Raw genomic sequence first — 24625 nt, 5'->3', positions numbered from 1 at the left:
ATCGTCTTACCCGAGGGCCTGCGGCTAGTTATCGGCCTGACTACGTCGACACTCTCTGAACGCAAAGATTCAGGTCGTAATCCCGGTACCGAAGCCCTGAGAAACAACCCAAATGATCCCCTAGCCGGCAAGGGAACCATTGCACCATGGGTTGAAGGTTGAGGGAGAGGGGGAGAGAGTTAGCCTGCCCAAGCAAGCTGGTGCTAATGCCCAAGTTATTGACTAGAAAAACATCATCACACTCTCTAAAACACTGTGTAATCTCTCCTAGCTTTATCATGAAAGTAAAATCCGCGAGAGAGCACAAGCATCGCCATGCGAAGAGGGCCGAAGCAGGCAGTTCAGAGCGCGTAGCGAGTCGACGATACAATCAGCCATGACACCGAGCACAGCACAAGCGTGGCATGTTTGACAAGAGGTTTAGCATTGCTTTCATGCTTTGCACCGTCACTTAGCTCTATCCAATGGATTTCAGGTAACAATCGCATCTGTTGTTGGGGCGGATAGAATGAGCGCGTCACTATGTTAGAAAAACTGCCTCGAGGGACTCGTTTGTATGAGCAAGCCGTGACAAGAAGGTGCCAATTATGAGTAAAAATTTTCTTTTGCTTTGTTTCATGGAACAAAAAAGTTGCTTTCTACCCCAATGAGATTATATAAAGGCCTATAGACATATATTCCCATTATGTAAAAAGGATTACCAGCCTTACAGTATTAGAAAATTAAGTCTCTTGTCGCATTCCCATAAATTTCAACACAAAATCTCCCTGATTCCCCCATAGTCTAAGAATGAACACAACCCTGCTTTACATGGCAGCGACAAGCGCGGCAGCGAGCGCAGCGAGGCTGGGGATAAAGAGACCAGCAGCACCGGCGGTGATCGGGGGCTGGCTAGGAACGGGGGACCCGGTGCCGGAGGGTTTGGCGGAGACCATGGTCGAGGGTTGGACGGGCTTGGGAGCCGGCGTGGTGGGAGGCTGAGCGGGACCAACGGGGGTGCTCTGGGTAGGGACGTGCTGCTTGGTCTCGACCGGGTTCGGGTTCACCGGAACGGGAACGACACCGGGAGGGGCGGAGGGCGTCTCGACAGGCTTGGAGGTCTGCTTGGGGTGGCAGTCGACGCAGCCGGGAATGGGCGTGGGCGTGGCCAGCGGGGTGATGGGAACGATGGTGGCAGGGTGCGAAGTGACAATCTCTTCGCCCTCCGTGCAGCCGGACTGACCCTTGGTGCAGTAGTAAGTCTTGGGGATGACAAAGGTAAGAGTGACTTCGGGGCAAGGGGGCTTGGTGTACGCGCTGGTGGTGCTGGCGGCGCTGGTGCCGATGCTGGTGCTGGTAGCCTTGGGCTTGTTCTCCTCGGGGCACCAGGTGGTGTACGACGTGACGACCTCGGTGGTGACCTTGCCGACGGGGCAGTTCGTGACGGTCGGGGCGCACGAGGTGATAGTGTGCGTGCGCGTGGACTTGACGATGGACGTGTATGTTGTGGCGTTCTTGCTGTGGTGGCCGGTGGTGAAAGAACCGCTGGGGTGAGGGCCAGTAGTGATAGAACTAGTGACACGAGCGGTGGAAGAAACGCCGCTGCTGAAGCGGATAGGGCCCTGGCTGCTCACGGTAGCCACGTTGGAGGTGGACGACGACGTAGGAACACTGGAAGTCGACGAGACAGCGCTGGAAGTCGAGTTGGTAAGCGTGGGAATACTGGGAGTCGAGGAGGCAGCGCTAGAAGTCGAGTTGGTAAGCGTGGTGGTAACGCTCGAGGTGGACGACACAGTAGCAACGCTCGAGGTGGACGAGGCGCTTGAAACGGTCGAGTTGGAGAACGAAGTAGGAATGCTCGAGGTGGACGACAGGATGGTAGAAGAACTGGTAGTGGTGGTCGAAGTCGAGGTGGGAACGCTCGAGGTGGAAGAAGAGGTGGGCGTAGCGCCGCATTCACCCTTGGTGACGCCAACAGCACCGGGACCAGAGCCAATAGCAACCAGGTTGGAGCCGCAGTCGTCGGCAGCAGCGAAGTGAAGGGCACGGTTGTCCCAGTCGTAGACGACATAGGCAGCGCGGAGGAAAGTATCACCAAGAACGGGCATCACATTGTCCTCGACGGCACCGAGGACGCACTGTTTGTAGTCGGGCTGCTGCCAGATGAATTCGCTGTACGGGACACTGATGGTGGCCTCGCCGAACTTGAAGTCGAGGGTTCCCTTGAGGTTGACGACGCTGCAGTCGACTACGTACTGGCCGGTGGACTCCTTGACGGCGGAGGGGAAGGCCTTCAGGAGCTCGTTGAAGGGACCGCTGGGAAGAGAGCTGATCGTGTAGCCTGAGTCAAAGAGGAAAGCCTGGGGTGAAGAGGTGACAGTGATCTTGGAGCCATCCTCACGGTTGATGACGATGCTGTCGCAGTTGGCCCAATACCGGGTCTTGCCGTCGGGAGAAGAGCCGGCGGGGATGATGTCCTTTTTGACGAGGGGACCCTTGAACTTCTTGGTGTCGATACCACCAAACACAGCAGCACCACGCTCGCTGGTCACCTGGCGGAGATCCAGTGAGAAAGCGCGGCTGTTGATGAACTTCTGAGTGAACAGGTTGTCGAGGATGTAGGGGTAAGGGCTAGTCCAGCCGCGCAGATTGGGGCCAACACCCATGATACCAGTAGTGGCAAACTCGGAATCATGGGCAACACCAAAAAGTTGCTGGTTGATCTTGGAGGCTATAGTCTCGTGTTAATTCATGCCGGTAAACTGCCGTGGTCGATATGCGGAGGCAGTCCTTCGCAACTAATACTTACTGCCGACAGTGACGTAGTCGTAGCCGTACTCGACATCGGCGTGGCCGCGGCCGTACTTGAGGGTGGCATTCTGGTTGGTGCTGACAAAGGAGCTGGATTTGCCGAAAGCACCGAAAGTTTTGCAGTAAGCCTCGTCGGAAGATCTGGCACAGTTTGGGTTCACCCAGAGCTCGGAGGAGCCAGTGTCGAAGTTGACGGCGACGGTCTGAGGGGGGGTACCGATCTGGAGGTCAATGGTGTAGAAGAAGCCAGTCTGGCGGTTTCTGAGGCCAGCCTCGAACTGACGGCGCATGTGCTTGTCGAGGGCGTCAGGGTTGCCGGTGAGAGGGAATCGCACGATGCCAGGTCCCTCGAAGAAGTTATTGATGTCGAGAGCGTGAGCAGCCAGCGGCAGGGCTGCCGCCGATAGAAGAGTAGAACGCATACTGATTGCTGTTCCAAATCAACTTTTTCCGGCGTAAAGAGTGACCGGTGCAAAAAAAAAGGACGAAGAAGACAAGCCGAAGGATAGTAGATTCACAAGAAAAAGCAAAAATTAAATGAAAGACCGGTCGTAGTTGGATAAAACGAAAGACAGAGAAGGGGTTAACAAGAGAAAGAGAGAAAGAGAGGCTCTCAAAATCGGCAACGGGTGCGGGAACAGGGCAAAGAGTGTATATAACGGACAACCAAGACACACGACTCACAGGAAACACATGGCGGCATGCTCGGGCGGCCTGAAAGTGCGAATCAATCTTGCTCTCTGTCAATCCCAAGTGGGCCGAACGAGGCCCAAGTTTAGCGGCTCTCGAAGTAGTATATCGCGGTTCACTGACCGGTGAGCAGGGGTCAGGGGTTGGTAGCGCCCAGTGGAAATTAAGAGCAGCATTCAGGCTACCCACGGGTGCTTTGGCTGTGGGGGAGAATAATGCTGCGATGCTGGGAAGGTTGATGCGGTGCAGGTTGAATCGCAGGGCAGGCGATGGAATGTCTTGGTGGTTAATTCGTAGTGCTGGCCGCATAGGATACTGCGAGCGTCGACTACTTGTTAATCAGCTGTCTTTGTCTCATTGGGTATTTTGCATGAGACCAGCGATGCCACCAATGTGATGACAGAACAGTGCTTTTCCATGTTCTTGAGAGTGCGCATCGGCCAAGAACAAAACATGATCCAGACTAGTTAGATGCCTGACACTGGCATGCTGATAGCCGTCTGGACGTGTAGATGTGTCTCACCCTGACGGGAGCTATACCAGCCTATCCAGCACGAGGCGCCCCAAAGAGGCGTCAAAGAGGAGGGAACACCAAGAGAAAGGCGGCGGGCCCTAAAGTTGTAGATTGTGGGGTGGCGCGTAACAGGACTGCAGCTAGGTGGATAGACTTGTGGAGGCGATGCCAGGAACCAAACAGACCGTGCCTGTACTGGTAAGTTGCGTTGCGACTTGGGAGACTTCTTCTCCCTGATCTTGCCCTTGCGACTGGCTGTCCTCGGGTGGCTGCCCTGAGTTATCCACCGCCAAGCCCGCCTCTTCGTAAAGGCACTTCAGCTGTCACAACTGTCATGGGCGCGCTGCAGCCTCGTCCCGAGGCAACTCCAAAGTATGGCCGGCTGCAGTGCGAAATGAGACTAGGCACGGCGAGCGAATAGGATGCGAGGGCCGTGCCTGCGCGTGTGTTGCACATTGGTACTGCTCGCCTGCATTTGGCTGCACGCCTCTTGCGTTGCCGGCCCGCGGAGGATGACGGTTGACCATAAATCTAAGACCCTGCTCTGTCCGTTGATGGTTGGCCTCTTGGTAGCCCGCAACAATAGTCGGTCAACCCATCCAATATCGACGCATCCAAATGCTGGGATGACCGCCCTGAAGACGTCACCCCGGACCCGTGCCGCTTCCAAGAATGGTCCCCTGCCAGCACAGGGGGAACGTGCTTGCGTGCCTGGACGGATCGCCTTGACCCTGTCGGTAAGAGTGGTCTGCCGACGACGCCGATTGGTGCAGGCCACATGCTGGAGAGAACAGCCAGTTTTTAAAAGTAGACCTGGGCTGACCCTGCCAACAACTTTGTTTCCTCATAGTGCCTTGCAGCTCCGCCCCCCCCTGGATCGTCAGTCGGTGGACCTCTCGTAAGCTTGTTTCGCTGCTTTTTTCCCTCTCCTCGCCGGGATCAGCCGCCCATCTCTTTTTCATTTCGGACAATTAACGAAGTGGGAAATAAGATCAGCGTAAATAACTCGTTGACAGCGCTCTTTGTTTTTCTGCACAGTAGGATAATTGAAATGTCCATGCATGGCTGTGTGGGCTGCGAACGCGCGCGCGCAGAACCCCGTGGCTGAACTCTAAAAGTTCCAATATTGAAGGGAGCATTCCAGTCCAGGCGGGCCTTGGGCCATTTTCTTCTGAACTTTTGCATCCGCGGTATTATATGTCGAAGAAGGGGCCGCCAAGGCGCGTTTGTCGAGAGGGGAATGTATTGGCAGTTTGAAGATTCTGATCGAAGGCAAAGGTCTCCTGGACATCCTGCAAACGGAAGGGCAGATGGCCCATGCTTTCTATGTACGTGCATTGTCTTGGTTGCCTGGATAAACCCGCGCATATTCTGGGGAGACGGCATAGTAATTACTGCCTACCTACCTATTAATCTTCCTCACAGCCTAGATTATGTATTCTGAGCTCGGTAAACCAGAAGCGCTGTCTTTGAACATGACGAGGATGTAACCTTGCTGGCTAGCAAGGACCACCTCCCTGACCAAGCTGACCCTTTATTAGGGGTTTGACAAGGGGTTCTGCCAAGCTTTATCAGTAGGTCGCTGTTGAGGATCCCTTGGCTGAGATTGTTTTTGTCATTCCATCTCTCCCCAAATTCCATAACGGCCTGGTGTGTTTCCAGCGGTTCGGACGAACGCCACGCAGATTCATGGGTTTCAGATGGCAGCCTTGCGAGGGCGTCGCAGTCCGCCAGAAGTTAGACGACTGGGCTCTTAGCTATAGATGACATGGTGCATACTACGAAATTGCAAAGGCATCCATGCCGGCTACCCTCAAGCCTGCTTTGTGCGAGATTGTTCCTACCAGTACGGAGTAGAATTGCATTTAATCTATGAATATGCGGCGCACCAGAAAAGGGAATGATCGGATCAAGGGTATCGATAAGCTCAGGGCTGCAGGTTGTTTAAATTACAGTCTTGAAATACGCCTGTGACGTGCAGAACCTGACTTTGGTATAATAGCATATAAATACGTCACAAGAACAGCCGCCTCCGTAGGCCAACCCAACCTGCCTCTTCTCCCACGCAGCCTCACCCGCTCCGCTTCATCACATCCTGGCCTTGGCCTCTCCCGCCGGCGCCCCGGCGAGTCACTCGGCCTTCTTGTTGATCTCGGCGACGATGTCCTTCTCGAGCGACTCCGGGGCGGTGGTGCTCGCCCAGCGGCCGACGACCTTGCCGTCGCGGCCAACGAGGAACTTTTCAAAGTTCCACTTGATGCGCTTCAGCCCGAGCAGGCCGGGTTTCTCGCCCTTGAGCCACTCGTAGAGCGGCGCGGCCTTGTCGCCGTTGACGTCGATCTTCTGCATGATGGGGAAGGTGACGCCGTAGTTGACCTGGCAGAAGCTCTGGATCTCGTCGTTCGTGCCGGGCTCCTGCGCGCCGAACTGGTTGCAGGGGAAGCCGAGGACGACGAAGTCGTCGGGGTGCTTGGCGGTGACGCTCTTGTAGATCTTCTCGAGACCGGCGTACTGGCCGGTGAAGCCGCACTTGGAGGCGGTGTTGACGACGAGGACGACCTTGCCGCGGTAGTCGGAGAGGGCCACCTCTTGGCCGCGTTCTGTCGGGCGAAAAAAAAAATAAAAAAGTTAGCAAAGGGACGGCCAACGATGTGCTATGTGAAGTGATATCCTGTGGCCATCGGTCGGCACGCTTGGGATGACGGGCTCCTGCACGCGATCGGCAGCTCTCCAGCGTCGCTCATCGGAGCTGCAAGAACCTGGCAGGGTAGCTTGAGGGTGAAGGGGAGCTTACTGTCGAGCGGCTTGAAGTCGTAAAAGGTAGTAGCAGAAGACATGGTCGCAGAGCTGTATTTTCTGGTATTCACACACGATGAGTAGTTTTGACGCGACTGGACGGTAGAATGAACAGAAGCAAGTGGCGAGCTGCGACAGCGGACCTTAGGAAAACGCGGCATGACGGCTGTCGCCACCCCACTCCGCCATGACGAAGCTGGTGGCCGGAGGCTCCCTATCCGAAGAGCTGCGACAGGACGCATGTCTGAATTGGATTGCCGTGAACACAATATTAATTGAATTTTTTTCTTTTTCTACCCTGAGTTTTGGAGTTGGGTTTTTGAATGGTCCGCAGGCTCTTTATTGTGTTTACGCCCGGGACGGGAGCTCCAAGAGCAAAAGCTGTCCGTACAAGTTGTTGGTATTTGGAATCGAAGCTTCAGCAACAAAGCCTCGGCCTCGGTGGATCACGGCAGCCTGTCCGCAGATGGCTTGAACTGATTGCTGGTGCGGAGCGAATGAGGATGCCAGGAGGAAGCTTGGGATGGTTTTTTTCTGGGCCGCTGGCTGTTTCGTCATGCCATAATCGGCCATGGGTTGTCCCGTGCCGTTCCCAAGGCAAGTTTCTAACGATTCTATTTTTGTAAGAAAATTATATCAAGATTTTGTTAACATTCTTTGCCCCCGCCTGATGGTTGCCCATATTTACCACGGGCATATTATACGATTATTGCTCTCGTCCAGCATCCAAAGCCCGGATAGCTGAGCCTGTTACTGCATCCTCGCCTTGACATGTCGCTAGCTTTCACTAACATGTGATTGCATAAAAACTAACTCGATACTTTTTACTATGCCCATCTTATTTTCCTACAGCTTCAGTCGCTGGATGCATCTGTCAAGTAAACCAGCATCTGTCTTAGGCGGGGCTCTGGAACCCCCCACCTGCGTCATTCGCCCACAAGATCGATCTCACTTCCGTTTGTTCACGGCGACCTCTTGACTAAATGGTTTCTCCATGTAAACAGTTGCTCTACTGCAATCCTCCAGGCCGGGAATAAACAGGCGACTTAGTCATGGACGGGAAACGCAACATTGTCATTATAGGTCTGCTAATCTCGCCTTTTCCTCTCTCTCCCTCAACTCCTCACTGACTCCGTTTCGCCAGGCGGAGGCATCATCGGCAACACCACTGCCTACTTCCTCACACGCCATCCCAAGTTCAACCCCGCACTACACAGCATCACCATCCTCGAGGCGGGTTCCGCCATAGCCACCGGCGCATCCGGCAAGGCCGGCGGCCTGCTCGCGCTCTGGGCCTACCCGTCCTGCCTCGTGCCGCTGTCGTACAAGCTCCACGCCGAGCTGGCCGCCGAGCACAACGGCCCGGAGCGGTGGGGCTACCGCAAGGTCCAGTGCGGCTCCATCGCGGCCTCGGTTTCCGAAAGCAGAATTGCTGAGTTGCAGACGACGACGAGGGCTGCCGGCGCGGGCGCCACCACCGAGGAGGACGGCAAGGCCTGGGAGAAGCTGCCGAAGCAGGACATCGCCGCGCAGGAGCTGCTTGAGGGTGGCGCGCCGCTGCCGGACGAGCTGGACTGGGTCGACCGCGACGTCGTCCTCGACTGGTCGGAGATGTCGCGCGGTGGCGCGGCCGACACCGCGCAGGTGCACCCGTACCAATTCACACTGGGCATGGCGGAGCTCGCCGCCGCCGCGGGCGTCACGACGAGAAACAAGATGCAAGTCACCGCGATAAAGACGGCGGCGGATGGCAAGGTCAGCGGGGTCGAGTATAAAGACCGCGCGACAGGTACGACGGCGACGCTGGACGACATCACGGACCTCATCGTGGCCGCCGGCCCGTGGACAGGCCGGCTGCTGCCGCGCAGCAAGGTCGAGGGCCTGCGCGCGCACAGCGTCGTCTACGAGGCCGATCTCAGCGCCTTTGCCGTCTTCAGCGACGTCGCGCTGCCGCGCAGCTTCGTGCCCGCGCACCGTCAGAAGCGGACGCACAAGGGCCGCGTCGACCCCGAGATTTACGCGCGCCCATTCAAAGAAGCATACGCCTGCGGTACGTTTTTTCCACCACCAACTTTCGCTCGGACGCGCGCTTTCATTCACTGACCTGGTGGCTGGTCGCAAGGTGAACCTGACACGTTGATCCCGCTGCCCGAGGTGGTCGATGAGGTCCGCCACGACGACGCCCTCTGTGACGACCTCGCGGCGTACGTCGCAACTTTCAGCCGCGTCCTGGCCGCGGCGCCCATCAAGGCCCGGCAGGCCTGCTACCTCCCGCGGCACATGCGCTTCGGCCAGGAATCCGGCCCTCTGATTGGCGCGACGACGGTGCCAGGGCTCTACGTCGCCTCCGGCCACACCTGCTGGGGCATCCAGAATGCGCCAGCCACCGGAAAGCTCATGGCTGAGATTGTGCTGGACGGAAAGGCGTCGAGTGCGGATATTGATAACCTGGACCCGAGAAAGTTCAAGGTATAAGATGAGAACTGAAAAGCTGATGCATAATCTTGGGGCTTGGTGTGCAGGCGTGCGTCCGCCTTGATCTCGGGATATTGGGATAAATTGGGAATGGAAAGTCGGAATAAACTCCAGAGGAAGTGTTGTCTCAGCGTTGCCGTTTTAATAACTAGGTACGCGGACTGCAGCTCAGGCTGGAAGCTGAGACGTGGTGGAGGGAGTCGCGCTCCGGCCTGGCAACAAAGGCGGGCTGTACCTGCGCATGAATGGCAATGCCGCAGATCAAGCAAAAGATCTCAAGTTACATCGAGGTGATGAATCAAAGGTATTCGAAAACTGTTTTCGCCTGCAGCTAATGCAGTCAAGTTCTTGCTCCAAGGCCAAGTTTACGAACAACAGCACCATGGCGACAAAACACATACTTACCAACAACCAGAAGAACACATAACTTAGCTGTAGTTGAGTAATGCTTTAGTTCTGGCCAACGCATTATCTTTGCTATCGCTTGCTCGAAAAGGATACAGGCAGCAGCTCCTTCCGCTAATCATCGTACCTGAACTTCTGGTGCACGAGTTTCCGTGGAAGGGTCAAGTCTTTGCATCGCAGGCGTAAATAACATCACTACCCAACCGGCCATCGCTTGATCTCGTCACTTCCCACACCTCTGCCCTTGCCTGCGGGGAATCCATCCGCAAAAGCCCCTGCCACTATAACGTCGGGCGGCCGGCGACCCGGGCGGCATCGAGAACCCTTTTGGGAATGGCCCCAGTCGCCGGGACTGGTGGATCGCCAAAGAGCCATAACTAGCTCCAGGTTCAGCAAATCGCGATTAACCCGAATATGGCGGCCCCAGAATTTCATCATTTCCTTTTTTTTCAGCCGCTCATAAATAATGCATCGGGTATCCAGGATATCTGTCTCCTTGGTTGCATCTCGGTTTCTCTTCTTGCGACGATATTTCTTTCGTAGGGTTCTTTTTCATCTTGATCTTGTTCAGCATCTCACCATCTCGGCTCCGAGGAATCAAGCAGCCACTGTGGGGAGCTGCGCGGCCGTTCACTGATCGTTGTGCCCGGCGGGCTTTTATTAGCGTCCACAAGTGTCAAGCACCAATAGTCCCCGTTTGCGACATACTGCTCGCGTTCGCTCTTCATTCTCCTTCCTTGGTATATACCCCATCGACCGTCCTCTTCGTTCTCAGAATCTGTGCTGCCGAAATCAAGACGCGGTGTTATGGCGACACCATCCTCCTTCGTGGAGGACCGGGAAGCTGTTGCTGGCGACAGCACCGAGAGAACGCCGCTGCTATCCTCAGCCTCGCCCGATCACCAACAGGATACCACGCAACATCAACCACCCGCCAACGGCGTCGCCCGCCACAATGACAACCACGACTATAACGGGCATGATGAGGAGCAGACAATCATCGCCGAGGAAATCTCGACGCCACGACTTCTCCTCGTCATGGGCTCTACCTGGGTTGGCGTCTTCCTGGGCGCTATCGACTCCACCATCATCGCGACACTCTCGGGCCCCATCGCGAGTGACTTTCGTTCGCTGAGCCTGCTTTCGTGGCTCGCCTCGGCCTACTTCATCGCCAATGCCGCCTCACAGCCCATCTCTGGGCGGCTCACCGACATTTTTGGCCGCGGCCCGGGGCTCATCCTCAGCAATGTCCTCTTCGCCGCCGGCAATCTCGTCTGCGGCCTCGCTCGCGACCCGGCCTCCATGATTACCGGGCGCGTCATCGCTGGTGTTGGCGGTGGTGGCCTCATGAGCATCTCGACCTTCCTCGCCTCCGACCTCGTGCCTCTGCGCAAGCGCGGCATCGTCCAAGGGCTCGGCAACGTCGCGTACGGTTCCGGCGCGATGCTCGGCGGTGTCTTTGGCGGGCTCGTGAACGACCACAGCAGCATGGGCTGGCGCCTCGCATTCCTCGTCCAGGTGCCTCCCATCGTCGTCTCGGGCTTCATCGTCTGGCTCATAGTTGACGTGCCGCCTAAGCAGAGCGATAGCGCGTTGCTGTCGCGCATCGACTTTGGCGGCGTGCTGCTCACCGTCTCCTTCCTCGTACTCATGCTTCTCGGGCTAAACTCTGGCGGCAACTTGGTACCGTGGACACACCCGCTGCCGCTTGTCACCATCCCGCTCTCGCTCGTCCTCTTTGGCGTCTTTCTTTGGTGGGAGAGTACTGCCCGCCAGCCCGTGATCCCCGTGCGCCTGCTCGCTGACCGCACCGTGTTCGCCGCGTGCATGACCAACTTCCTCGTCACCATGCTCGTCATGACGGGGTTGTTCTATGGGCCGCTATTCCTGCAGATCCTCGGCAGCACAGCCACCACGGCCGGCTTGCAGCTCCTGCCCTCGTCCGTCGGCGCGTCCTTTGGCTCCGTCACGTCTGGACTTGTTATGAAGCGCACCGGCCGGTATTGGGTCATCGGTATCGCTTGCACGCTGACTATAACGGCCGGTGTCACGCTCTTTGCCTTGCTCGACGCCTCGACACCCGTCTGGGTCGTCAGCGTGAGCTTCTTCCTCTCGGGCAGCGGCTACGGCGCCATGCTGACCGTCACACTCCTCGCTGCCATCGCTGCCGTCGATCACGCCCACCAGGCTGTCGTCACCAGTGGCACTTACATGGCGCGCAGCATCGGCTCGACCCTCGGCGTCACCATTGGGTCCGCTGTGTATCAAAACGTCCTGAGGACGAAGCTGTGGGAGCGCTTTGGTCACTTGCCGGGGGCGGCGCGCGAGATTAGTCGCATCAGAGACAGCCTTGATGAGCTGAAGCACTTGCCGCCGGGCTGGCACGATGGCGTTATCCAGTCTTTTGTTGATGCATTTCATGCCGTGGCCCTGACGATGCTGGGCCTGGCACTGGCAGCGGTCTTGTCCATTGCGCTAATGCGCGAGCACAAGCTGCACAATAATTTGTCGAGAAACTAGGTAGCGAGATGGGCGGTGATAGATTCACATATTAGCAGAGCGTGTTTTACCATGTCTTCAGGGCGGCTGGCTTTTTTCTTCTTTCTTCTTTTGTGTCAGAAACAGACATCCTGCCTAGTTCCTTGTATATATATATCCTCGTTCCTACGCGACTCAGTCGTTTGGAATGTAAATCGTTCAACGCATGCAGCAACGGCGCATTCTCATAGCCACACCACAGTACCTTTTGACGAGTCACCCTCGCCAGTCTTACTAGATGTCATAATAGGAGAGGTCATAATAGGAGAGGTCATAATAGGAGAGGTCATAATAGGAGATCGTCAGGCCTTTTACCTTCTGCTTAGTCGATGTGGACGCGCAGTGTGCCTAGCGCGAAGTGGAGGTCCATTGGTTTTCCGTATTTAGAACTGGGCGTCGGGCTCGGGCGATGCCTCGTGAGGCATAGCGCTCACCAACTTCGTCATCGGCGCGGATCAATTTCAGCCTCGTTATTTTGCGAAGTTTTACTTTAATTAAAGCCCGTCGCCGGCTTTTGCAGCAATTGACTTCCGCACATTCAGCCGACACCGAAAACCTCGCGACTTCTTCTCCTCTCTCACCTTCACCCCAACACGCATGCGCGCGCGCAATTCAGAATGAAGCTCGCAACAGCGACAATGGCGCTTTTGGCGCAGACGGCACTTTGCAGCACAGTCCTGCAGGCGCGAGAAGCCAAGGTCACAGCCGCTGCGGTGCTGCTGGACCGCCGGGCGCAAAAGGACCAGTGCAGCGAGGGCAAGACGGCATGCGGCGACGGCAACGGGTGCTGTCCCCGGGGCTCGCGATGTACGCAGAGCAAGGGTGTGGGCATGTGCGCCGATGCCTGCGAGGGGGCAACGCTCTTCTGCGACTTTGGGAAGGGTGTCAAACTGTGCTGCCAGCCCGGCGCGTCCTGCGACTACTCGCAGAGCCTGTGCACGCAGCACAACACAGATTCCGGCGGCGTGTGGACGTCGTCGTTAACGTCTACCCCTTCGGGCGGGACGCCGCTGCCGACGGCACCCGTGTTCAGCAGCACGTCGGATGGGGGCGCTTCATCATCTACCGAGTCAGCGACGACGGAGAGTTCGTCCGCGGCGGGGACACAAACGAGTCAATCAGGCCCGGGTGCAACTAGCTCGTCGGCATCGGCCAGGGACGGGTCAGGAACAAGCGGCGCCGGCGCGACGGCGACGAAGACGCCCAAGGGCAGCGGCAGCGCGATCGTCGTGAGCTGGAGCGCCGGCGTGCTGGCGGTCGTGTTTGGTATCATGGCGGCACTGTAAATGTGGCGCAAGGAGCGTGGTTTAGTCTGGGCAACAGTTGGTGCATAACTGGACGATTGGGGCGAGTGGCGACGGATCTGGGGCGTGCCGGTATATGAAGCATTGCCAAGATTTATGATACCCGTATATGCAGATGGTCGGATAGCGAAGGGAGGAGGTGCAGATTCTAGGCGATAGCCTGCGAACAATACTTAGATCATGAATTGAAGAATAATGCAACATTTATTGGGTCACAAATAGGGGTAAGAATGGATTCTTGACGCATGTTGTATGTTTAGACTCATGTAAGACAATAGATGCAAGACATGCAGACCGTTTGCCGCTGAGCAGCCAATCGCGAAGCTGCCACTGGCTGCTCAAGACAGCCGTGAGGCGTCGAGTAAGGCGCAGCAGGCGTGGCTGAGTGCAGTAGTGGGGAGCGCTGGAACAAGATGTCGTCACGCACTGCACTGGCGTTATACGTAACTCCTTACGTGGAAGAGGCTACCCACGGCCATGATATTTCGAAAGAAAAGCCAAACCGAAGCATGTTCTCATCTCATCCCAGTTTATCAACAACTGTTCAAACCGCGGCCTTTGTGATATTCTCCGTTGATCAAACAACAACATCTTACAAGATAGCCAACCCGCGAATCAAAGCGAGTTGCAGCCCCTGTGGAACCATCGTGGCCGCGGCAACGTCTTTTTTTGGTTCTTTTTATAGCGGCAAGGCAAAGGGGGATCCGCCTTGTCGCACTGCCAACTGAACTGCACCTGGGCTTGGGCTTGGCTTCGCCTAGGCTGACAACGCAAGGCCTTCCTTTCCTCCAAATATTTCTCCGTTTCCTCCGCATCCTTGTCTCTTTTTCATCATTATTCCTCGTCACAACAAAAGACTTCTGCTTCCCCCGTTCTCTTATTCTTCTCGCTCTCGCTCAATCTCCCGTTGAAGCATCACGGCTATATTTTTAATCACCCCCATTCTCCTCCGCCGTTCCCTCGATTCAAGCTCTGCTAGCGGCTCGACGACGACGGCGACGCGGCGACGCCACAGCACCAGCGACAACTCCTACAACGGCTTCACCTCGATTAGCGCCGATCCAGAACGAACCTCTATATTACACGGCGAGAAACGGCCAAGAAAACTCCAACGACCCGTACCTTACTGCTTATCGCAGTCGACAGTGTTTTGTTTGCCTCTTGACGTTGGACGGACGCTGCATCGGAACTGGGCCACCACCAACTCGTCGTTGACACTTTCAGCTGCACGCCATAGCTCCTCCCAACACCACCACAATCATGATTGAGTTCGACCCCGATCGAGTGCCGATCATCAAGCTCGGCCTCCACATTGCCCAGATTGCCCTAGCTTTCATACTCTGGGTACTCGAGATTGTGGTCTTCACAGGAAAGGACTCCAAAGTTGTTGGAAACAATGGCTGGACGTTTGGCGCCGTAAGCAATGCAGCACTCGTAGTTCAAGCCAACGCCTACTAACATACCGTCCACAGTTCTTCATCTCCATCCCGATATGGGTATTCCTCATCATGACGCCGCGCTTCGAGCGCACCCAGCGATTCGCCAACGTGCACGCCATGTTCGCCGTCGACCTGTTCGGCGTCATCCTCTGGCTCTCGGCCTTTGCCACCCAGGCTGCCTACAACACCTCCGGCTTGTGCGGTAACCGATGTGGCATCAGCAAGGGCGTTGTCGCTCTTGGCGTCATTATCACGTACGTCCTCCTCCCCGGCCTTCCCACCGTACCATGCGCTGACCAAACCTGTAGCCTCCTCTTTGCTGGTAGCACTTTTATCAGCGGCTATACCATGACCTACTACAAGTTCCACGGTAACCTGCCCGGCTATAGTAACCGTAAGATTCGCGGCGGTAGCAATGACATCGACCCAGACAAGGAAGCCTTCTCCATGGCGCCCCACGGCGACGAGGCGTATGAGCGCGTCCACATGGACGACCACGAGGACGGCCCCGGTGCGGTGTCCGGCAGCTACAGTAACCGCTACGGCAACGACCCCAACCCCTACAGTGGCGGGCATTACGACGAGGAGGATCCCAACCGATACGGAGCGGTGCCGCCGCGCAACACCAGCGGCGCGTTCTTCGACAGCGAGACTCAGTATCACTCCGGCGGCGGTGCCGGCTCCCCGCCTCCGGTGGCACCCCTCTCCATGCCCTATCGCCCCCCTGCTGTCGATGATGCTCCAGCTCAGTTTCCCAAAGCCAACTATCAACTATGAACAAGGTGATCGGTAATTAGCTGCTGACGGGGCTGAGCAACTTGAATTGCGCTGATTGGCAGCATTGGCCTTTTCAACGTAGGCCTCGAAACATTTGGTACGACGGGACGGAACAGCATCATTGCACTTTTGAGCGGCGTTTAAAGGGGACTATACAGGCTTTCGTCGATTGCGGCGCCCTGGTCAGATGAGATGGTCTTTGCATTGTCAATACATGTGGAGAGATACTAAACTCCGGTCCGCGTACGACGGACGGTACATAAGACTCTTTGGATTAGGACTAGACATTTGCATTCTTTTGAACCAGGAGACGTAAATGGCACATTCATATAAATTTTTCTACTGACATCCTCGATTTCAACCATATACATGCTTACAAAATGGTCTCTTCTCCCGAAGTTTTAATGCATAAGTGATGAGCAAACTCCTTGAAACGCCTGCTTTTGATGAAAGGACCCGAAAAATGCGGTGCATACCCAAATTATCACCTTCCCCGTAATTAGCACTGGCTCTTTACGCATTCAGCTTCTTGAGCCTGCGCGCAATATCCGCCGCTGTCTGCTGCATCGGGTTGAGCTTTGGGTCCCTGGCCATGGCGCGCGTGTCGTCGCCGTGCCGGGCGACCAGCCGCGAGAGCCACTCGGCCTCGCGCTCGCTGAGGTGCCTGGCCTTCTTGGGCGCCGGGTTGCGCGCCTGCTCCACGAGCTCCCGCACCACGTCCGTCGTGCCCTCGTCGACGTCGACGATGCCGCCCCACTCCTCGTGCTCCTCCCGGCTCTTCCTGTTCTTGACGTAGCCGCCGCCGTCGAGCTCCGTGACGACCTGGTCGCCGTCCTCATCGTCCTCGTCGAGGTGGCGCAGGGGGTCCTTGAGGGGGTTGTCGTCGCGGACCACGCGGATGATCTTGCCGGAGGCGTCGCGCTCGACGCGCGCCTCGGTGATGACGGCCTTTTCGGTGGTGTCAATCGCGAACGGGTTGCGGGAAACGGCGTCGGCGGCGGAGTGGGCGGCCTGCAGCGCGGCGACGGAGGTCTGGTCGAGGCGGCCCTCGACGCCGCCGGTGGGCGCGCGAAGGCGGGACACGAGGCCCAGACGGCGGTAGTTTTGCGACATGGTGGCTTTCTTGTCCCTGTTTGTTTTTCCCAGTCAGTTGACTGCGGAAAGTGTGGCATTGCAACGAAAGTGGTCGGTGAGTGGTGGAAACGTACCAGTTATCGGCAATGATGTTGTTGCCCCGCGGGTTGAGAATCTTTTTCGTCTTGTTTGACTGGCGCACCGGCATGCGGCCGGAGCGACGCTTCTTCTTTTGTAGTTCACGACCCATTCTGACTGATTGATGTGGTTGGTCTCTCTTTTTTGCTAATCTCTCTGGGATTCGGTAGATAGGAAAACGGCGACTCTCGTTGTTTCTGTCGGAAAAGTTGGTTCGCTGCAGGATGGCCTCTCGATTTTTTTTCTGGACCTGATCTTATCGATAAGCTCCACCGACAGCGAACCAGCTCAACAGTGACTACCCTGTAGTAGCTACGACGTTTATTTACCCTCTCATCAGTAGTTGATTTTTGCATGCAGTCGATGGCTATTGCGAGATGTATGAGTTCGTAGAACGGAGTTCGTAAAAGAGATAATATAATAGCAGAAGGGGGGAAGCTTCTCGAATTGAAATGCGTGGCAGGTCTTGCTAAAGCTTGTGTTCTACCAAGACGGCAAGATTTCTTGCCAATTCAACTGTTGGCTATCTAAGGGCTCTGTTGAAAATTGAGCAAAAGTCTGAATATCAGTAGTTATCGGTACCATTTCACAGAAGTTTGCACTCGATCTTTGCAAACCATATACTCTTTTTTATATAGGAATCTCACTGTATTGGTATCTCTGCGAGATTGATGAATGCGCCTTACGTAAAGCTTGTCAAGTGGGCTATGTTGTTATGTATATGTCTGCAAGTATCATTGTGTCAAGATGCATACTGAACTATATTAAATGAAAATCTCGCGAGATGCAGATTTCACAGACTCTTTTCTAGCTCCATTACTTCACGTGTACCGTCCTCAATAGCCTCGATCTGTGCCTGGTTAAGACGCTTGAGTGGCCGCCGCGGATACCCACCGTAGCCGAAATGAATTTGGATCGCTTGCTTGGTGCCGGCAATTGCGGCCTTGGTAAGCGGCCAGTCGCCGCTGCTCAGGATCCTCTGCAGCGCTTCAGCCTCCTCCCGACGGCCCTGGGCGTACAGGTTCCAGACGCGCGCGCAGACCTTGGGCATGACGTTGGCGCCGCCAGCGATGATGCCGCTGCCGCCGCTCTGCAGCGTCTGCGTGGTGAAGTCGCACATGCCACCAAACGCCATGAAGCCAGAGCCCTCGGCGGCGGGCGTCCGGGCGTCCGCGGCCCGCGCCACGCGCGTCAGCTTGCCCGTGTTGCCGCACGTGAACTTGGCGCCCACGATGTTGGGGTGCTGCGCTAGGCGGACGATGAGGTCGCTGTCCATGTCGATGCCGGAGACCGCACCGGGGTAGTTGTACAGGACGATGGGCAGCGGCGAGGCGTCGGCGACGGCGGAAAAGTAGTCAAAGACGACGCTCTCGTCCGTCTGCGCGCGGTAGTACGATGGCGGGAGGATAAGCGCGTAGTCTGCGCCCTGCGCCGCTGCGAGTGTGCAAAGCTCGATAGTGCCGCGTACGGAGCCTTCGGTGGCGCCGAGGATGATGGGGGCGGAGGGAAAGCCAGCCTCGTCGAGGGCCTCGCGCGTGGCCTGCGTGACGGCAAGCTTCTCCTCGCGCGTGCAGTGAACGGCCTCACCGTTGGAGCCCATGACGACGAGTCCGACAAGACCGTCGCGCAACAGGCGTTGTGCATGCTTTTTGATGGTGGGAATATCGAGGTCTTCGGTCTTGGGGTCGAAGAAGGTCATTGTTGGGGCGTAGATGCCGCATGGTAGGGGGCGGCGTTGGGCGGCCATGGTATGGGGAGGTGAGCTAGCTGTATGAAGGAGATTTAAGACCTTAAATTTTTGAGAAGGAAAAAAGAGTATGTGGTTCTTGTGACGGGGTGCGTCTGCATATATCGGGAACCTGGGCTGCGGGCCACGGCGGGGGTGGGGCCGGTCCCGGTCCCGGTGATTCCAGGCCGGTACCGTGGCCAGATTTGCTGAGATGGAGATGAGTTGACAACGCTGCACAGATTAGATCGGACATCCGCGGAAGAGAAACTAAACTATAGAGGAATTCAAAATCGAAGACTTTGTAATTAATGGCTTTCAATGATTGTTTGTTGTCAATATGCCCATGTATAGACTGTTATTGCTCTTCTGGTGATTCTGGGGGGGGGGGGGGGGGGGGGAGGCCGCTATGAACCGTCGGGACAATGGGGCAGCCAGTTTTTTGAAAAGCGATTGGTAGCTTGAGAACACCGTCATCGGCTGTCAAGTCGAGAATTTGGCAGGAAAGACTCAAAAGTTTGGACGCGCCATTTCTAATGTGCCACAGCTCAATACTCATTCGGCGGCAGTGATGGGCGCTGGGATGCTTCTAAATGGGTAGCAGGTCTAAGATACTGATGATACACACATCTTCTTCAGAACGGCAAGTCAGTAATCTCCAGGGCTACCATTCTTTGATTGAATTTACTCGGAAACCGCGATTGAGCAATAAAACTGGGCGCAACTGCACTGCACTCACTCCCTTTGCTGGCAAGATCCACGATCGTTGCTGGGCATCAACTTTATTAGTGCGGGGTTGTTGGCGGGGGAGGGGTAGACAGCCCATGAAGTCTCTCCTCTTCATTTCGGAACAGCATTTCGCTGCGCATATTTACTGAGTATAACAATCATATCGGAGATCGGCAATTTTCGCCGATATTTACTGCATTAAGCGGCGCTCCGATCATCGCAGCGCCAAACACCTATCCATCACGGTGGACCGGAGCCTATTATCCCTCCAATAACCGGCCGCCATCGCCGGAGCTTCAACCTAATTGCCGTTTGAAGCTCACCGTCCCGCGTTTGCGCCCCAAAACACCAGGATTCAACTGCTGAGTGAGTTAATCCCTCTTATGTCTCTTCTTTCTCATCACAATCCCCAATTTATATTTCGCATCAATCACCAATCCGTGTGCAAGACAATCCCCAGCTACATAGATACTGACTCCAACTGCAGCTTCCTCCCCGCACAACATCGTTCACTATGGCGGCACCTCTCAACGTCCTAATGATTGGTACCGGCGAGTACACCACTGGCTTCGTCGGTACCGGTGGCTCAGCCTCGGACAAGAAGGTCGGTGTTGTCGGCCTCACCCTCTTTGACCTGCGCCGCCGCGGCAAGGTTAACAAGCTCGGCATGGTTGGAGTCAACGGCACAAAGTTCCCCGCCATCCGTAGGTATCCCTTCCCGAACTCTTGCGCATGCGTACCTCCCTTCTTACACATTCCCAGGCCAGCACCTTGATAAGAACATCACCCAGGTCTACAATGGCCTTGACATCTCGTTTGACTCCTTCCCCGCCAATGACCAAAAGGATCCCGACGCCTACAAGGCCGCCATCGACGGCCTCAAGCCCGGTGACGCCATCACCATCTTCACCCCGGACCCGACGCACTTCCCCATCGCTTTGTACGCCATCGAGCGTGGCGTGCACGTCCTCATCACCAAGCCGGCCGTCAAGCTGCTCGACGACCACCAGGAGCTGATCCGGCGCGCCGAGGCCAAGGGCGTTTACGTCTTTATCGAGCACCACAAGCGCTTTGACCCGGCCTACTCTGACGCGCGCTTCAAGGCCAAGACGCTCGGCGACTTCAACTACTGGTACTCGTACATGTCGCAGCCCAAGTACCAGCTCGATACCTTCAAGGCCTGGGCCGGCCGCGAGTCGGACATCTCCTACTACCTCAACAGCCACCACGTCGACATCTGCGACTCCATGGTGCAGGACCGCTACGTGCCCGTCAAGGTGTCGGCGTCGTCGTCCAAGGGCGTCGCCGTCGCCCGCGGCTGCGCCGACGAGACCGAGGACACCATCTCGGTGCTCGTTACCTGGGCTAAGAAGGACGACCCGAGCAAGCGCGCCGTCGGCGTGTACACCGCGTCCTGGACGGCTCCGGAGCGCGCAGGCGTCCATACCAACCAGTACTTCCACTACCTGGCCGCCGACGGCGAGATCCGCGTGGACCAGGCGCACCGCGGCTACGACGTCGCCGACGACAGCGCCGGACAGCTGCAGTGGTTCAACCCCTTCTACATGCGCTACGCGCCCGACGAGGACGGCAACTTCAACGGCCAGACGGGCTATGGCTACATCTCGATTGAGAAGTTTGTTGACGGCTGCCGTGCCGTTAACGAGGGACGCCTGACGCCCGCGGACCTCGATGCCAAGGGCCTGCCGACGCTGCGCAACACGATTGCAACGACGGCGATCCTGCATGCCGGCCGCAAAAGTATCGATGAGGGCCGCGAGGTTGAGATTGTGGTGGAGAATGGTGTCTGGAAGCTGGTCTAAGTCAAGTTTGAGGCTGGTAAGGGTGTCATGTGAAGTTTGGAAATTGCATCTTGTGAGCTCTAAAAGATTGAAAGATATCCTAGTTACATATAACAGAATAATCTAAATTGTACGAGAATTAACGTTGACAAGTTGAATGCTTGGGCGTACTTTATCTTCCAAGTGGGGCAACCTTGGAGTGAGAAGCTTCATCACTGTTCCCAAGCCCAAGTTTGTCAACATCATCTCTCACTGTCCTACAAGTCAAGAGTCCGCGTGCTTAAAACACTTGCTAGACTTGGTCTTGTTTTCGAATTAAGATTTCTCGAATTTCGCTCGCATAGAAGCAATACTGAGATCATCACGCATTCCTCGCCCACTTGATTTCAACTCCTCAACCCCTCGCTATGGACTCGGGACCGGACGCGACGTCCACCGGGCGGACGGCTGGCATTCACCACTCTGATATTTTGTTTTCGAGCAATCAGCAAATGTCCATGTCGGCGCTCATGTCTGGGCTGAAGCGCACCACACTCACCGTACACAACCGCCTACGGTCGATTCAGGCGGATGCCGAGTTTGTTGCGCGAGCGGCTAGCGCGTTTGGCGGGGCTGGGCGCGTGGAGGGGGGCGGCTCTGCAACCGAGACCAAAGGTTTCAGACGACCTCTGATTGCGAACGAGCGCTGCGGCAGCTGGTATGTGCCGCCAGAGACCAAAGGCGGCAGCGCCTACTTCAAGAGCACCGACGGTCATGAGCGGGCATGGAAGTTTAGCACGCGGAGACTGAACCTCCACATTGTTGAACTTGCTGAGAAGCATGATGGGTACGTTACATATTGTAAAAAAAGATTGAGAGAAATTACTAGGCTCACGCGAAGCTAACACGGAATCAAGAGTAATTATTGTTGATTCTACCCGGCGGGGGAAGCGGATGCCCGACGCGCTGTCTACCACTATCCCCGTGTGGTGCGCCGTGCTGAACCGCGCGCTGCTCCCAGACCACCCGCTATCACAGGAGCTTTTCCTGCCACCATCGCTGCCGCCGACCACCCACGCGCAAATCACCGCCTTGCTGCCCGGCTTCGTCGCCTCGCTGGTCGCCCTCGCCCTGCCGCTGCCGCGCGGCCTCAGGAAGCCGCTTCGCCCGCTCTGGATCACGCAAGACTCCGCGCTGCCCGGGCCGGACGAGAGCGGTGGTGCGATATTCGAAGACTACCGGCCCGTGATCTGCTGCACGGCGAGCCGCCGCGTCGCGGGCAGCGAGGTGGGGGAAGGCGGCTACATCCAAGGCGCCGGCGACGACACGGAGAACTGGGCGCACGGGCTCACGCCGCCGGTGTTTTGGAGGAACGCCGACCTGCTGCTGGAGACGGCCGAGGGCGAGCTTCCGGCGCTGATACAGCGGCTGGTGGAGGAAGAGCAGGCCGCGCGCGTTCCGACGGGCAGCGAGGCGTACACGCAGCTCGCGCCCGGCATCTACGTGTGTCCGACCTCGGCTTTGACGGCCCCGGCTCCAGACGGCGAGTGCCACGTGCAGCTGCCTCCGTCAACGTCGCCAAAGGAGTCGTGGGTGCAAGGCCCGCGGTGCATCCGGGTCGGGCTCGGCAATAGCAAGGCCGGGAGCCGCAACCTGCGCCTCGCCCTGCCGGACATTTGCGCGTTCGTGCGCAGATACGTGAGAGATGATGCGCCGGCGGGCAGCGAGAAGAAAATAGTCGTGTCGTGCGACTCGGGAAAGGACTTTTCTGTCGGCACCGCGCTGGCGCTGTCGTGTGTGCTCCTCGACGACGCCGGGGCGCCGCGGGAGGAGGGCGGCGGCGCGCAGGTCAACTTCACGAAGACGCTGGTCAAGAGCAGGCTGGGCGGCTTCATGACGACCTTTCCGGCGGCGAATCCAAGCCGGGCTACGTTGCAGAGCGTGAACAGCTTTCTGATGGATTGGAGGAATTAGATGCCCGGTAACTTGTGGGTTGGCAATTTGGCGGACAGGGGCGGGCACGGACATGGAACGTTTTACAGGCCGCAAGGTTCAAACAAAATATTGTTGCTGTCGTAATGTCTTGTCATGTCCCTCTATGAGGTTGCCTCTATACTTGCCCGTGGTCGTCTAGTTAGACGGCGCCGCTGGAAATCTTCTCCAGGGCCGCCGGGAACTCGGACCAGTCGCGCATGATGACGACCGCGCCAGCCTCCGTCAGGATCTTCTCCATCTCCGGCTTGTGCGCGTCCTCGTACGGGCCGACGTAGCCGACAACCTTGATGCCCGCGCGCGTGCCGCTGAGCGTGCCGCTCTTGCTGTCCTCGATGGCGACGCTCTGCTCCGCGGTGCGGCCCAGCTTCTTCAGCGCGTGCAGGTAGATGGCCGGGTCCGGCTTGCTGGTGGGCTTGTCGAGCGAGGTGGCGGCGGAGAAGACGACGTCGCCGGGGAAGTACTTGTCCTGGCCGACCTTTTCGATGGAGGCGCGGACGCGGCGCAGCGCCGACGACGAGACGACGGCCATGAGGTACTTGTTGGAGGCGGCGACGGCCTCGAGCTGGGCGTCGACGCCGGGGCAGGGCCGGAGGGCGGCGCGCAGCTTGGCGATGACGGCGTCCTCCTCCATGGTGACGTACCGCTCCATGTCGGCGTCGGAGATTTGGATCCCGTGGCGCGCCTGCAGGGAGGTGAGCATGCCGCGGAAGTTTTGGCCGACGAATTCCTTGATGAGGGTCTCGCCTGTGAAGCGCAGGTCGACGCCGCGCTCGACGTTGATCTGGTTGATGAGGTCGGCGCAGGCCTCGAAGGCTAGCTCCTCGGAGAGGACGAGGGTGTTGTCGCAGTCGAAGAGGAGGGTGTTGATCTGGTAGTAAGGTGTGGTTAGCGAGGCTCGTCAGATTTGCGATACGGGAGCTGGTACTTCAGGCATCTTGACGGATAAATTGGTTGCGTAAGCAGGATAACCGTTGTGATGTTTTGACGGATGATGATGGAGGAGCTTTGGCGGGGTAATCTAGCGAGGCTCAGCTGGCTCGCGATGGCGGCGATCTAGTTAGTATAAACGCCGCGTTAGCTGGAATGAAAGATGATCACAAGGCTAAAGATACGGAAAAGAAAGTATTGCGGCGCACCCTGGGGAGTTTATTCGGGATATAAAATGAAGAAAAGTTATGCTGAGGGATAAAGGTTTAATTGCCCCAGGAACCAAGCAATCTCGATGACGAAAGAGGCGCTGCAGAAGGCCCCGTTGAGCCGATAACTGCCTCTAGCAGTCCCACGTTTAGCTGCCACCCCACTGTAACATTTCTGGCACGTATCATTCGGTAACTAAATGCCTGAAAGGTCTGGTTTCCATGCCAAAAATCGGGCCGAAGTGCTTCATGTGAATACTGGCTTGAATTGAGAGATGCAGAATAGACAACCACGAATTTAGTATGTGCTGTTGCCGG

General features: G+C 56.8%; 11 protein-coding genes across 11 annotated transcripts; 6 read left to right on the top strand and 5 right to left on the bottom strand.

The window, feature by feature from the left end:
- Positions 1-806: 806 nt before the first annotated feature.
- On the bottom strand, positions 807-3212 carry ISF_01616 (Peptidase A1; the record flags this gene model as incomplete). The annotated part of the gene is made up of 2 exons (XM_018845223.1): positions 807-2710; positions 2789-3212. The coding sequence occupies 2 exons, from the start codon at positions 3210-3212 to the stop codon at positions 807-809; spliced, it is 2328 nt and encodes a 775-aa protein (XP_018707989.1).
- Positions 3213-6124: 2912 nt separating this feature from the next.
- On the bottom strand, positions 6125-6831 carry ISF_01615 (glutathione peroxidase-like protein; the record flags this gene model as incomplete). The annotated part of the gene is made up of 2 exons (XM_018845222.1): positions 6125-6594; positions 6789-6831. 2 exons carry the CDS (start codon positions 6829-6831, stop codon positions 6125-6127), a joined length of 513 nt encoding a protein of 170 aa, XP_018707988.1.
- A 1011-nt stretch (positions 6832-7842) lies between these two features.
- Positions 7843-9265, top strand: ISF_01614 (FAD dependent oxidoreductase; the record flags this gene model as incomplete). Its single annotated transcript, XM_018845221.1, has 3 exons — positions 7843-7873; positions 7935-8840; positions 8913-9265. The coding sequence occupies 3 exons, from the start codon at positions 7843-7845 to the stop codon at positions 9263-9265; spliced, it is 1290 nt and encodes a 429-aa protein (XP_018707987.1).
- Positions 9266-10477: 1212 nt separating this feature from the next.
- ISF_01613 (Major facilitator superfamily domain, general substrate transporter) lies at positions 10478-12190 on the top strand (the record flags this gene model as incomplete). Its single annotated transcript, XM_018845220.1, has 1 exon — positions 10478-12190. The coding sequence occupies one exon, from the start codon at positions 10478-10480 to the stop codon at positions 12188-12190; it is 1713 nt and encodes a 570-aa protein (XP_018707986.1).
- A 635-nt stretch (positions 12191-12825) lies between these two features.
- ISF_01612 (hypothetical protein) lies at positions 12826-13494 on the top strand (the record flags this gene model as incomplete). Its single annotated transcript, XM_018845219.1, has 1 exon — positions 12826-13494. The coding sequence occupies one exon, from the start codon at positions 12826-12828 to the stop codon at positions 13492-13494; it is 669 nt and encodes a 222-aa protein (XP_018707985.1).
- A 1278-nt stretch (positions 13495-14772) lies between these two features.
- On the top strand, positions 14773-15728 carry ISF_01611 (hypothetical protein; the record flags this gene model as incomplete). The annotated part of the gene is made up of 3 exons (XM_018845218.1): positions 14773-14928; positions 14985-15205; positions 15260-15728. The coding sequence occupies 3 exons, from the start codon at positions 14773-14775 to the stop codon at positions 15726-15728; spliced, it is 846 nt and encodes a 281-aa protein (XP_018707984.1).
- A 513-nt stretch (positions 15729-16241) lies between these two features.
- ISF_01610 (nucleolar protein 16) lies at positions 16242-17052 on the bottom strand (the record flags this gene model as incomplete). The annotated part of the gene is made up of 2 exons (XM_018845217.1): positions 16242-16857; positions 16937-17052. 2 exons carry the CDS (start codon positions 17050-17052, stop codon positions 16242-16244), a joined length of 732 nt encoding a protein of 243 aa, XP_018707983.1.
- Positions 17053-17733: 681 nt separating this feature from the next.
- On the bottom strand, positions 17734-18687 carry ISF_01609 (dihydrodipicolinate synthase; the record flags this gene model as incomplete). Its single annotated transcript, XM_018845216.1, has 1 exon — positions 17734-18687. The coding sequence occupies one exon, from the start codon at positions 18685-18687 to the stop codon at positions 17734-17736; it is 954 nt and encodes a 317-aa protein (XP_018707982.1).
- Positions 18688-19909: 1222 nt separating this feature from the next.
- ISF_01608 (NAD(P)-binding domain protein) lies at positions 19910-21218 on the top strand (the record flags this gene model as incomplete). The annotated part of the gene is made up of 2 exons (XM_018845215.1): positions 19910-20099; positions 20158-21218. The coding sequence occupies 2 exons, from the start codon at positions 19910-19912 to the stop codon at positions 21216-21218; spliced, it is 1251 nt and encodes a 416-aa protein (XP_018707981.1).
- Positions 21219-21604: 386 nt separating this feature from the next.
- On the top strand, positions 21605-23150 carry ISF_01607 (tRNA a64-2'-o-ribosylphosphate transferase; the record flags this gene model as incomplete). The annotated part of the gene is made up of 2 exons (XM_018845214.1): positions 21605-22023; positions 22094-23150. The coding sequence occupies 2 exons, from the start codon at positions 21605-21607 to the stop codon at positions 23148-23150; spliced, it is 1476 nt and encodes a 491-aa protein (XP_018707980.1).
- A 160-nt stretch (positions 23151-23310) lies between these two features.
- Positions 23311-24105, bottom strand: ISF_01606 (HAD-like domain protein; the record flags this gene model as incomplete). The annotated part of the gene is made up of 2 exons (XM_018845213.1): positions 23311-24039; positions 24097-24105. 2 exons carry the CDS (start codon positions 24103-24105, stop codon positions 23311-23313), a joined length of 738 nt encoding a protein of 245 aa, XP_018707979.1.
- Positions 24106-24625: the final 520 nt, after the last annotated feature.

Source organism: Cordyceps fumosorosea (assembly GCF_001636725.1).
Source record: "Cordyceps fumosorosea ARSEF 2679 chromosome Unknown scaffold_2, whole genome shotgun sequence".
Classification (NCBI taxonomy): Eukaryota; Fungi; Ascomycota; class Sordariomycetes; order Hypocreales; family Cordycipitaceae; genus Cordyceps; species Cordyceps fumosorosea.
The sequence above is the reverse complement of the archived record's forward strand: the minus strand, read 5'-3'. Positions and strand labels throughout refer to the sequence as shown.